The 12,055-nt window shown below is 45.9% G+C and overlaps 1 protein-coding gene across 1 annotated transcript in view; it reads right to left on the reverse strand.

Moving 5' to 3' along the window:
- Positions 1-211: 211 nt before the first annotated feature.
- The window catches only part of ASB4 (ankyrin repeat and SOCS box containing 4), a 28,326-nt gene continuing 16,482 nt past the window's right edge, over positions 212-12,055 (reverse strand). Inside the window, exons 3-5 of the mRNA XM_014603037.3 lie at positions 3,946-4,436; positions 1,498-1,611; positions 212-1,140 (exon numbers count right to left, since the gene is read on the reverse strand). Coding sequence (XP_014458523.1) covers positions 952-1,140; positions 1,498-1,611; positions 3,946-4,436 — 794 coding nt within the window. The 3' untranslated portion in view covers positions 212-951. The remainder of the gene's footprint in view (positions 1,141-1,497; positions 1,612-3,945; positions 4,437-12,055) is intronic.

The following is a 12,055-nucleotide window of genomic DNA, read 5'->3' on the forward strand; positions in this document are numbered from 1 at the left end:
GAGGCAAGGATTTTTGTGGCTGATATCTTTTATTAGACCAACTGCATGGTTGGGATAAACTTAGACAAGCTACCCAACCATACAGTTGGTCCAATAAAAGATATCACCAACAAAAATCCTTCCCTCACATATTTCCAGGACCTTAACAGCTACAACATCACTCCAATACTATCAATACATACAAATATTAATTTTAATACTGCTAATCTTTTTTTGTTTGCTTTATTCTCACAATAATGTAATTAAAATTAACCATATTATGATGACAAAGAATATTATGATATGATACATAGCACAGTTGACAATACACTAACATCTGTTTCAGTGTAGATCCACATGGAAGTATCTTGAAAATACTGTAATGCAGTTTATGGGTATGATTCAAAGCCCTTGGCTGGTTTCCTCCTCAGAAAAGAGTTAGCTGGCCTTTATAAAAGGGAGAGATTTTTCTGTTGCTACTCTTTTTCTTCTTCCTAAGATGGTTGGTGAATATTATACTGATAAAATATAGAAAAGCAGTGTGTATTGAAAATTTGGAAAGGCTTCCAAAGGGGGATATCTCATAGGCAGTATAATAGTAATTGAAGAGAAAAGGAAGAAGCCCTGTTCTACCAAAGTATTGACATATATATTACAGACAGCAATCCTGCCTTGGCACTGATGGATAAGACAGCTTTAAAAGCCTTTCCTAGCACTATATCTATTGTGCAAATATTTCATTGTAGACTCCTCAGAGCTACTGGGAAAAAGTTCTAGTGGTTAGACTGAGACTAACCAGTAAACACCAATCTGTTCCTAAGCCAAGCAGCAGCTGGTTGTAAGTAGAAACTTTGCAGAAGGGTTTTTGTTGTTTTGTTTGGTTTTTGCCAAGATCTCTGGCTTGTCTTCTACATTTGTGGAGGTCCACAGATTTCTGTCACAAATAAAATTGCTGAGCTTTTCTGATGAGGCTTAATACACTATTCCTTCTGGCTCCAAAAGTAAATACTTCTTCAATGAAGGTGGAATGGTAAGTAAAGGAACTCCTCTGTGGCATCTTTTGAATAATGTCCCTCGAATAGCACATCTACATAAATGCATGAGCGACCGTGGTGAGTTGCTGCACACATTGAATAGAGAGTTATAGAAATCCTGGTGTCTCTGCAAAGCAAAAAAAAAAATGTGTTTTTGGTTAATAAGTATATTTATTGTGTGTAATAGTTTAAAGTGGAGATTTGGAAGATTCTTGGATAAACAGTTGCCTGTGAATGAGGAGGCCCAGGAGATTTTTTCCAGTCATATGTTTCTTATTCATACACCTGGCAAATCCAGAAACAAATAATTTATAACCTTCTCTTTATTTCTACGAGCAGCCCATTTTAGAACATACTCAATTTGTTCATCTGGATTAGTCTCAGAAGCCTTATCTGTAATCATAACCATTTTTCTTTGTCTGGGCAGATACGAGAGGGATACAAACTTTGTGCTATTAGTCAATTGTATGTTTTAAAGGCTTACCTCAAAGACATCATCAGGTATAGCAGCTTTCCACTTGGATGTTGATTTGATGTACTCATATGAATTGATGACAACTTCAACAGCTTTTGGGTGGGAATGACAGGCCTGCAACACCTGCAAGAGGGAATATACACTGATGATTACATTTCAGTAGCAGTTACAGGTCCAAGCTGAGATGGTGCCCTATTGCATCGGGTACTGTGCAAAGCCATAATAAGAGACAATCATTGAGAGACAAATAAAGGTGGGAGAAAGAAAGAAAATGGCTGTCCCACATCAGAGCAGATCAGTTCCAGAGTCTGGGAGTAGAAATAACTGTCTCTCAGTCCCCAGTCAACAGCCCTGGCTATTGGACCATACCAGGGTTGGACTCATGAATGCAAATGTGACCAGTGGGGTCCTTCAAGGCTCTGTCCTTGGATCCATATTGTTCAACGTCTTTATTAATGATGTGGAAATTGGAGTCAGAGGCAGACTGGCTAAGTTTGCTGATGACACCAAACTCTGGGGCAAAGCATCCACACCTGAAGACAGGAGGGCGATCCAGGCTGACCTGGACAGGCTCAGCAAATGGGCGGACATGAACCTGATGGTGTTTAACAATGAAAAATGCAAGGTTCTCCACTTTGGTAGAAAAAACCTGCAGCATCCTTATAGGCTTGGCAATGCTATGCTGGCTAGCACTACAGAAGAAAGAGACTTGGGGGGTCATCATTGACCACAAGATGAACATGAGCCTGCAGTGCGATGCTGCAGCTAGTAAAGCAAGCAAAATGCTGGCTTGCATCCATAGATGCTTCTCAAACAAATCCCGGGGCGTCATTCTCCCCTTGTACCCAGCCTCGGTGAGGTTGCAGCTAGAGAACTGCATCCAGTTTTGGGTCCCACAATTCAAAAAAGGATGTGGAGAAGCTTGAGAGAGTCCAGAGAAGAGCCACGTGCATGATCAGAGGTCAGGAAAACAGACCTTACGACGACAGGCTGAGAGCCATGGGGAACTTTAGCCTGGAAAAGTGCAGGCTCAGGCCACCCATAAGTTTATCAAGGGTGACCACCAGTATCTGGGGGAGCGTTTGTTCACCAGAGCGCCCTAAGAGATGACAAGGTCAAATGGTTATAAACTACTGCAAAACCATTTCAGGCTGGACATAAGGAAGAATTTCTTTACTGTCCAAGCCCCCAAGGTCTAGAATAGCCTGCCATCGGAGGTGGTTCAAGCACCTACACTGAACGTCTTCAAGAGAAATTTGGATGCTTATCTTGCTGGGATCCTATGACCCCAGCTGACTTCCTGCCCCTGGGGTAGGGAGCTGGACTCGATGATCTTCCGAGGTCCCTTCCAGCCCTAATGTCTATGAAATCATCTTATCCCTTGAGGCAGTCAGTCGCAAATAAACTATCCTTTGTACTTTCCTTCTGAAATATAGGACATAACTTTTATGAGTGTTAATTGCAAGCCCTGTTCCTACCCAAACTTTTGAAGAAATGAAGGAAGATATCACTATTTCTAAATAGGTAGTAAAGTTTTCAACCAAAGGAAAACCCATGGACTCTGCCCTGACTGGTACCTGCCAGATCCTGAAAGAGCTGGAATTGCATCTAAAAGAACTGGGTTGCCTCTGCAACCAGAAGAGGAGTAACAGGCCAGCAGTGATGAGGAGCAGCAATGGGGGTGGTGAGGCGTGACTAGGAACAGGGCCCCCAGCAGTAGCAAGGAGAAGTACCCCATCTCCCCAGCAGTGATGAGGAATAATGAGGAGCAGTGCACCCAGCAGCCACCCCCCAGCAGCAATGAGGAGCGATGAGGAACAGTTTGTTCACATTGGAACACCTAGGCATGTAGACAACACATAGGGTGTGCGTGGGGGTGCACGTGCACCCCCTGAGAGCTCTGGTGCCCCCCCGGGAGTAAGTACTCTTGGCTTAGGTATCGGGCAGGGAGGGCAGACAGAGAGCTGGTGCTGCCCTACCTCCCCCCCCCCCCCCCCCCAAGTGCTGCTGGCACTTCCAGACACACCACTGGCACTTCTGGGCTCGGCATCTGGCTGCAGTGACACCCCCACCCGTTCCCGCCTTTGATACTGCCCTGGCCACCTGCAGAGAGCCCCACTCAGTCTGCCCTCGCTTCCAATGCATGTGTTGCCGTCTGTGGGTGGTTGCTGTGCCCCACCAATTTCAGGAGGCATGCATCACCTATGCCCAGGCAATTTTCTCAAATTGCTAGGTGGGAGCTCAAGCCAAGATAATCAACTTGTGTAAAAGCCCTAAGGTGAACTCGGCCTATGTTGTTGCCATCTGGTACCTGGCAGAAGGGTTACACAAAATTTTGATGCCATCAAATCCAGCTTCAAACCCTAACTGAAAATCATCCCAAAGGTGATCTATATCACAACACCAATTCTCCCCCATCTTTATATGGAGCAGCATGCTGTACCCTAACTACTTAACCTTGTGGAACTGCAAAGGATATATTCTAGCTGCTCCATGATTCAGCAACAACTGGTAACAGATTTCAGGCTGGGCAGCTGGTCGCACAGGTGTCACCTTCAGAACATATTGTATGGGGGCACAGCCATTGACATCCATGATGTTGGCTTCAGCTCCTGCCTCCAACAACATGTTCAGCAGCACATGATCACAGTTCCATGCAGCTTTGTGGAGTGGTGACTTGAAATCCTCATCTCGAGAGTTTACTTCTGCTTTATAGTCTAAGAGCATCCTGCAGATTAGATGGTGTTCTGTACTGTATATTTGCTCTTTATACTGAAGGGCCCAGTAAGCAGCATAAGCCAGAGGGGTTTCCATGTGTGCATTGATAGCATCCACATTTGCTCCTTGTTCCACATAAAATGCCACCAGTTCAGGGATGCCAAAGCGTGCAACTGTATGCAGGGGAGTCTCTTCATCTTGATTGTTTGTTTTTATGTTCACATTTGCTCCTGTTAAGAAGAATAACAGAAAACAGTTACACAAGCATCCATTGCTTTTATAAGCCTGTTTTTCAGAGACATCTACAGTATTGTTCCCATTTTAAATAAGTCAACCCCAAATTTTCAGGTCCAATTTTAGGAAAAACAGTGGGGGGGTTCCTCAGAATGTTAGCTGATAACTATAGATAAAACTTTGAACTGCTATTGCTCTCAAAAATCCCACAGGGTAATTGAATAATTAAAGAAAGGACCCAAAAGGTTAAACACACTAATAATATTAAAATAAAAACCGCAACAAAACAATTTCAGAACAATGCAGTAATTTTCTCATTTGTATTGTTCAAAGTTCCATTTATTATATGCCTCCTCTCAAATCTCATAGTCTCTTCTTTCTATGCAGCTTTACTTGTCTATATTTTCATAAGGGTTTTTTTCATCACCACAAGCACATTGCACAAATCACAGACACAAATCTCTCTCTAGACCTATTTTATACATACTGTACATACATACATACATACATACATATATACATACATGTATGCATCAACATCTAATCTTCTCCAGAACATACTTTGGTGGATGGGATAGGGAAATGTGGCAAGGATGCAGTAGGAAAAATAGTGGAAAGTGATAATCAGTAGCATTCCTGTTTAATTACTGTGCTTTCTTTTCTCATGTCTTTGTGACAAGTTATTTATCAGAATTAACAGATTTTGTTGAAATCTGACAGGGCTGCGCCATAATAACTTCTGCTATGGCTTCAAACTCCTGACCTCCGGACTGTCACCCATGCACCTTAGAACTGACACAGAATTGGAACAAAAGTACAGCAGAGTTTTGTCACTTCTTTGTCAAGCAGAAGTAGATGTTGAAATCTTTCAGGTCAGTATATTCTTAGTACACCTAGATAACTTTATACTCTATACGCCAGTTTTTAAACAGATCTCATTGCACAAACTGTGCACAGTCAGTCCCCCCAACCAGGAACCTCAGCACAAGCAAAATATTTGTCTCAGTAAGCAGTTCTGTCTCCTAGAATGGATTCTATTCAGAGAGATTAAGGCAAAGAGAGAACTCCTTTTCTGCTGGCTCCAGCTCTGCCCAAAAAAGAAGTGTCAGCACACAACTAGTTCCAAAGCCTGCAAAGTGCTTACTGACTAACAGCTTTGGCACAGGTCCCCTTAAAAACGGACCTTAATAATTTAAAATTATAGCAATCATTAGTTAAGGGGTTCAAAGTTTCATAGATTCATAGATGTTAGGGTCGGAAGGGACCTCAATAGATCATCGAGTCCGACCCCCTGCATAAGCAGGAAAGAGTGCTGGGTCTAGATGACCCCAGCTAGATGCTCATCTAACCTCCTCTTGAAGACCCCCAGGGTAGGGGAGAGCACCACCTCCCTTGGGAGCCCGTTCCAGACCCTGGCCACTCGAACTGTGAAGAAGTTCTTCCTAATGTCCAATCTAAATCTGCTCTCTGCTAGCTTGTGGCCATTATTTCTTGTAACCCCCGGGGGCGCCTTGGTGAATAAATACTCACCAATTCCCTTCTGTGCCCCCATGATGAACTTATAGGCGGCCACAAGGTCGCCTCTCAACCTTCTCTTGCGGAGGCTGAAAAGGTCCAGGTTCTCTAGTCTCTCCTCGTAGGGCTTGGTCTTCAGGCCCTTAACCATACGAGTGGCCCTTCTCTGGACCCTCTCCAGGTTATCCGCATCCCTCTTGAATTGCGGTGCCCAGAATTGCACGCAGTACTCCAACTGCGGTCCGACCAGCGCCCAATAGAGGGGAAGTATCACCTCCTTGGATCTATTCGTCATGCATCTGCTGATGCACGATAAAGTGCCATTGGCTTTTTTGATGGCTTCGTCACACTGCCGACTCATGTTCATCTTGGAGTCCACTAGGACTCCAAGGTCCCTTTCCACTTCCGTGCCACCCAGCAGGTCATTCCCTAGGCTGTAGGTGTGCTGGACATTTTTCCTCCCTAGGTGCAGCACTTTGCATTTCTCCTTGTTGAACTGCATTCTGTTGTTTTCTGCCCACTTGTCCAACCTGTCCAGATCTGCTTGCAGCTGTTCCCTGCCCTCCGGCGTGTCTACATCTCCCCATAGCTTTGTGTCATCTGCAAACTTGGACAGAGTACATTTGACTCCCTCGTCCAAGTCACTGATGAAGACATTAAAGAGTATCGGTCCAAGGACCGAACCCTGCGGGACCCCACTGCCCACACCCTTCCAGGTCGAAACCGACCCATCCACCACGACTCTCTGGGTGCAACCCTCCAGCCAATTCACCACCCACCGGACTGTGTAGTCATCCAAGTCACAGCCTCTTAACTTGTTCACCAGTATGGGGTGGGATACCGTATCGAAGGCCTTCCTGAAGTCTAAGTATACGACATCCACCCCTCCTCCTGTGTCCAAGCGTTTCGTAACCTGGTCATAAAAAGAAACTAGATTGGTCAGGCACGATCTGCCTGCCATGAACCCGTGCTGGTTTCCCCTCAGCATAATTTGTCCTGCCGGGCTCTCGCAAATGTGAGCCTTGATAATTTTTTCAAAGACTTTGCCAAGGATGGAGGTGAGACTGACTGGCCTATAGTTGCCCGGGTCCTCCTTCCTCCCCTTTTTGAAAATGGGGACCACGTTGGCCCTTTTCCAGTCCTCCAGGACTTGGCCCGTGCGCCATGAGCATTCAAATATTCCCGCCAGTGGCTCTGCAATGATGTCGGCCAGTGCCTTCACCACCCTCGGATGGAGCCCATCCGGGCCTGCCGACTTAAAGGCATCCAGTTCTTCCAAGTGACTCTGCACTGTCTCAGGGTCTACGCATGGAAGTCTGGCGCCTTGCTGCTGCCTCTCTACAACCCCAGTGAGAGACTTGTCGTGCCCCTCACTTAGGAACACTGAGGTGTTAAACTGCTTTAAGTATCCACTAAATGTTTCAAAGAAATGGCACTACAGATGAGGTTTATCTTGTATTTGTTTTACCCAGGTCATTCCAGGATATTATATGGATCCTCTGGGGAAATAAAACTCCTTACTTTCATTCCTCCAGCATCCCAGGATCCATAGGTCCCAACTACTCTACCCTTTCCCATCCGCTAAACCTCTAGTCAGCTTCTCACCCCCTCTCCTTCCATGCTGAGAACAACCCTCAGAGGACCTGTCTACACAAGATGCTTTACTACAGCAGTAGATTAGTCTAATACCCTGTTGTCTAGTGCAGGTACTAGGAATCTGTGCATTAAACTCATATGCCAAAGCACACATGTAGATGCTGACCAGGAGAATATTGCAGAGTGGGGAGCAAGAAGAGCAGTCCTGGCTGGTGGGCAGCTGCCTCCCAGCTATGTGGAGATTGGGACCTGTCCTGATTTCCATGTGGCTGGGAGAGCTGTCCCAGTTGCCAGGCAGCTGCTACCCAGCTACATGGAGATTGGGATTCTCCCCTGCCCTGTAGGGATTGAGACCAGCCCCTGTGCCCCCTGCCAGCCTGGGGCTGGCACCCAGGGAAGCCTGAGCTCCCCTTGGCTGCTGCAGCAGAGGCAAAGCGTGGCAGGAGCAGCCCTAAACTGAACTGCTCCCATCAGGAGCAAATTTGCTCCCAATGGGTGTACGTTCAGAATCATGCAGGGGCCCAGTTTAATGTGCCTGAATTTTCTGTGGAGAAATTTCTCGCACATTAATTACATGTGTAGACATGCCAACAGTGTTTAATTGCAGAGAGACCATGTAGCCCAGTTGCATGATCTTACTGCCTGGGGGTTGTGCTGAGTATGGAGCCACTGGGGCTCTATTCAAGGGAGAGGCTACAGTGGGAGGGAAGCTTGCTTGTCCCAGCCACATGGTCTCTCTGACTAGCGTCTTGGACGGCCAAAGCCGACTCGAGGTGATTTAATAATTGCTTGTTCGTCGGGCGGGCTGGTGAATAGAGAGGCCGAGAAAGCTTTATGGTTGTAAAACTTTACTTACGTCGCTTGCGGTTGTGACGAAAACGCTCCGGTCGTCTGAACAACTACGTTAGTTGTTCCAGCTGGCAGGGCTCAGGCCAGCACATCTGTCTACAAATCAGGCCGGCAGGGAAAAGGATACTTCTGGGATTGCGCTCGGCGACGGGGAGAAGAATCGATAGGTGATCAGTCTATCGATCAGCTCAGCCACGAGTCAGATCTCTTCAGAGGCACTCTGCAGCGTGCTCAAAGTTCTCCGACTTGGGCGGAAGTCACGCTAATTTTTAAACGGCTAGCAAGCCAATTACTAGCCGCTACGTGGGAATAATTTAGAACTGGCCAATAGCGGGACACAAATTTGCATTCGAATGGCGGGAACTCTCTTGCACCGGGGGTTTTCTGCTGCAACAGAAAACCTTTACTTTGCAAGAGGCTCTCATGTGGCGGGAAAATTCCACTGTGCCAAGGCATCAAAATCACTGGGTTGTGACATGCCCCCTTGCCGATGGCACAACTGGAATTTTAGACACATGAGCACATCATACGGCATCTTTGTTTCGGGACTCACTGACCTGGTAAAGCTTTAACAACCAGTAATATATATATACTGTCTACACAAGATGCCATATACACATACATAAACAAACAACTTGATAGACCGGTCTTTTCAACAAGTTACAAAATACAATAACTTTGAATATATAATAACAACTGTTGATCATCGTCTGATTGGAGAACGTCTGCTTGGGACTTTCCTCGTCTGGTAGTCAGTTCGTCCTCTCCTATTAACAGACAATGTCAATAAAATACTTAATAAAATGAGAAAATAGTGTTATAGCAAGTCCTGAGCAAATGGACGTTCACCGTCTCAGTGTCTCCTTCACAACCATCACTCTATTGACTCGAACGAACTGCAGTCTGGTGCTCAATGAATCTCACAATCGGGCGGTTGTGGATTATTACTTTTCTGGGGTTAGGCCTGTGAAGAAAGAAAACAACAACACAAAAGAGACTTACAGTTAAATTTACTGTAAGGATACTGGGTGAACATCGGAACGGCGTGTCATCCAGTTGTGATGAACGATAATAGGAGGACGATCGGGCTTCTCTTCCAATTGGACAGAATAGGTGTTGGGATATTGTCCCGACTGCTGAACGGTCCCTTTGTGAACTTGTGGATGAGATTGATGGGGGTGCGGTATTGAACTCGTCTGGTTGGAACTTGGGCTCCCAAGGTGGAGGTTTCTGGACATTAGCTTCGTCCCATAACGTTTTAGCAGTATTTAGTGAAATAAGAACATCATGATTAAATTTAGTCCAGTTTTTAAACGTCCCCCCTCCTCTAAGGCGAAGTTGCTCTTTGTACAGACCTATGTGTCTTTCCACAACACTGTTGGACTGCGGGTGGTACGGCAAATGAAGATGCCAGGCTATATTGTGAAGACGAGCGAATTTGTCCAGAGCGTTTGAATTAAACGGGGGTCCTCCATCAGACTGAATCTCATGAGGGGATTGCCAGGTAGCAAATACAGCAGTCAAGGCCGAAATGACAGCAGTGGCATTACTTTTCCGTAAGGGGATAACCTGTAACTGTCTTGTTCCCAAGTCGCCAACAACTAGTCCTTTATTTGGCGGCTTAGACCCTGGGAGGGGTCCTAGCAAATCCACCTGCCAAACTTTTCCAGCCTGAAACTGTGAAGAATTGAAAGGTCCGAGCTGATGTTTGGTTCTATGGCACTTTTTTTTAGCACATATCTCACAGGCCTGAGCTACCTTTTCCCAATCGCGCCGAGCTCCGTGTGAAGCCGGTTCTGTAAGGGTTCGGCACCAACGTTGATGGCAAGCTCGTGGTCCCGGGTGACCCCAATTTTCATGAAGCCACGCGAGGAATGGATTTACTTCAGGACCGGAGGTAGATGTAATAGGCAGGACTATGTCGGTCCGGAGTGGATCTTCTAAGAGCTTATCAATTACCTCATGCACTGGATCGGTATCTGGACAATGGGACTTAGTGTGCCTAATCAACGGGAGGCGCACAAATTTAGTTAACGTTTCCCAAATATCTTGCCAATCATTCAAATTTTCGGAGGGAAAAGCTGTACCAGTAAGAATTTTATAAATATATTGCGAATCAATTGCGATGATTGGAACAGGGAGCGTATCGTTATGATGTGTCAGACAATGTTCTAGTACCTTAAAGAATCCTAATAATTCACATTTTTGGGCCGAATTATCATCTGGGTCGGCTTGAAATATTTCCCTATCGTTACAAGCTTTGCAATAGTACCCATAGCCTCCGCCATGTCGGGAGGTTCCATCTGAGGCCATCCACGCCGGGGCAGAAGTTCCATACAATGTAGGGACCTTCTCCTCATCTTCTGGGCTTGGATCAGGTACCGTGTCTTCCAACCTCCAACAATGCCAGTTGTAATGGTGGGTAAGCACTAGCGTATTCCAGGTCTTAGATTCTCCCTGAAAATGTGGGTCAACTCTGTCTGCATCCAGCAAGGGTAACAATGTGGCACCGGGAGCGCGTAATGTTCCATGCCCCCTTGCTAATGGCTCCACCAGTTGTTCGGCTAGGAGGATTTTTCCTACAGCTCCATATCGATGTTGTGCTGCCTGAAGAGTCTTATGGGCTGTATATACTAGCTCATCGTGAGGGTTATGTGCGACAGCCCACACATGGTTGGTGGTAAACCCGAGGGTTACGGTTAATGATTCACCCAGATCAATGGCATGGAGTTGTGTATCTTTAACCGTGGCTAGCAGACAAAGCAGGTTTCGCTGATCTCCTTTTGTCCAAGGCGTGGTCCTTCGGGATTTGTTACGGATCTGTCGCTGCAATTTGGTAAGGAGTGCCAAATCACTAGGTCCAACATAATGCCGATACCAATTCAAATAACCCAAAAGCTGTTGAAAGTGCCTCTTGGTAGTAGGGAAGAATGTTTTTAATGGATCGATGTCCGGACCCTCATGCGAAATTCCATGGCAGATGGAACTGATATACCGAGTACCAAGGAACGTAATGTCATCTACAGGATGTAGGCATGACTTTTCCTTGTTAATCGTCCATCCTTCACTCTGGAGGTGAGCGACTACTTGGTTAACTATACTAGTAACTACGGAACTATCACGACCCATGATAGCGATGTCATCGACATAACTCCAAATCTTTAGTTCCTTCTCTGGGGGAAGAAAGTATGAAGCTTGAAAGTTCTTTAGGGTGTTATTCATGGCACCAGTGGCTAGTGATGGAGCGTTGCGATATCCTTGTGGACAGACTGTCCACCTGTACATGATGCCATCAATACACATTTAGTATTCCTTCCGGGTCATTTATTGGGATGGAAAAGAACATGTTTTTAAGATCCAATGTGACTCCGACCCACTTACTTTGTTGAAACTGTGCCATCTCAAACATACATTGTGGCAGAGTAGATGGATTAGGTTGTTGAAGTACCTGACACCTTTTGTTGACTTCTCTGTAGTCCACAACCAACCGGGCTTCATTAGGCTTTCCAGGTTTCGCTACCCCCCATCCTGATGACAGGTAGGTGCTGGCTGTTACGGTCTTAATACAGCCTCATCGCTCGAGTCGCCGCAGGAGGTCAGTAAGGGACTGTTTTAGAGGACCCTTAGTTGGGATCGGTCGATACCGCCAGGTAGA

The sequence above is a fragment of the Alligator mississippiensis genome, chromosome 5 (genome assembly GCF_030867095.1).
Source record: "Alligator mississippiensis isolate rAllMis1 chromosome 5, rAllMis1, whole genome shotgun sequence".
Classification (NCBI taxonomy): domain Eukaryota; kingdom Metazoa; phylum Chordata; order Crocodylia; family Alligatoridae; genus Alligator; species Alligator mississippiensis.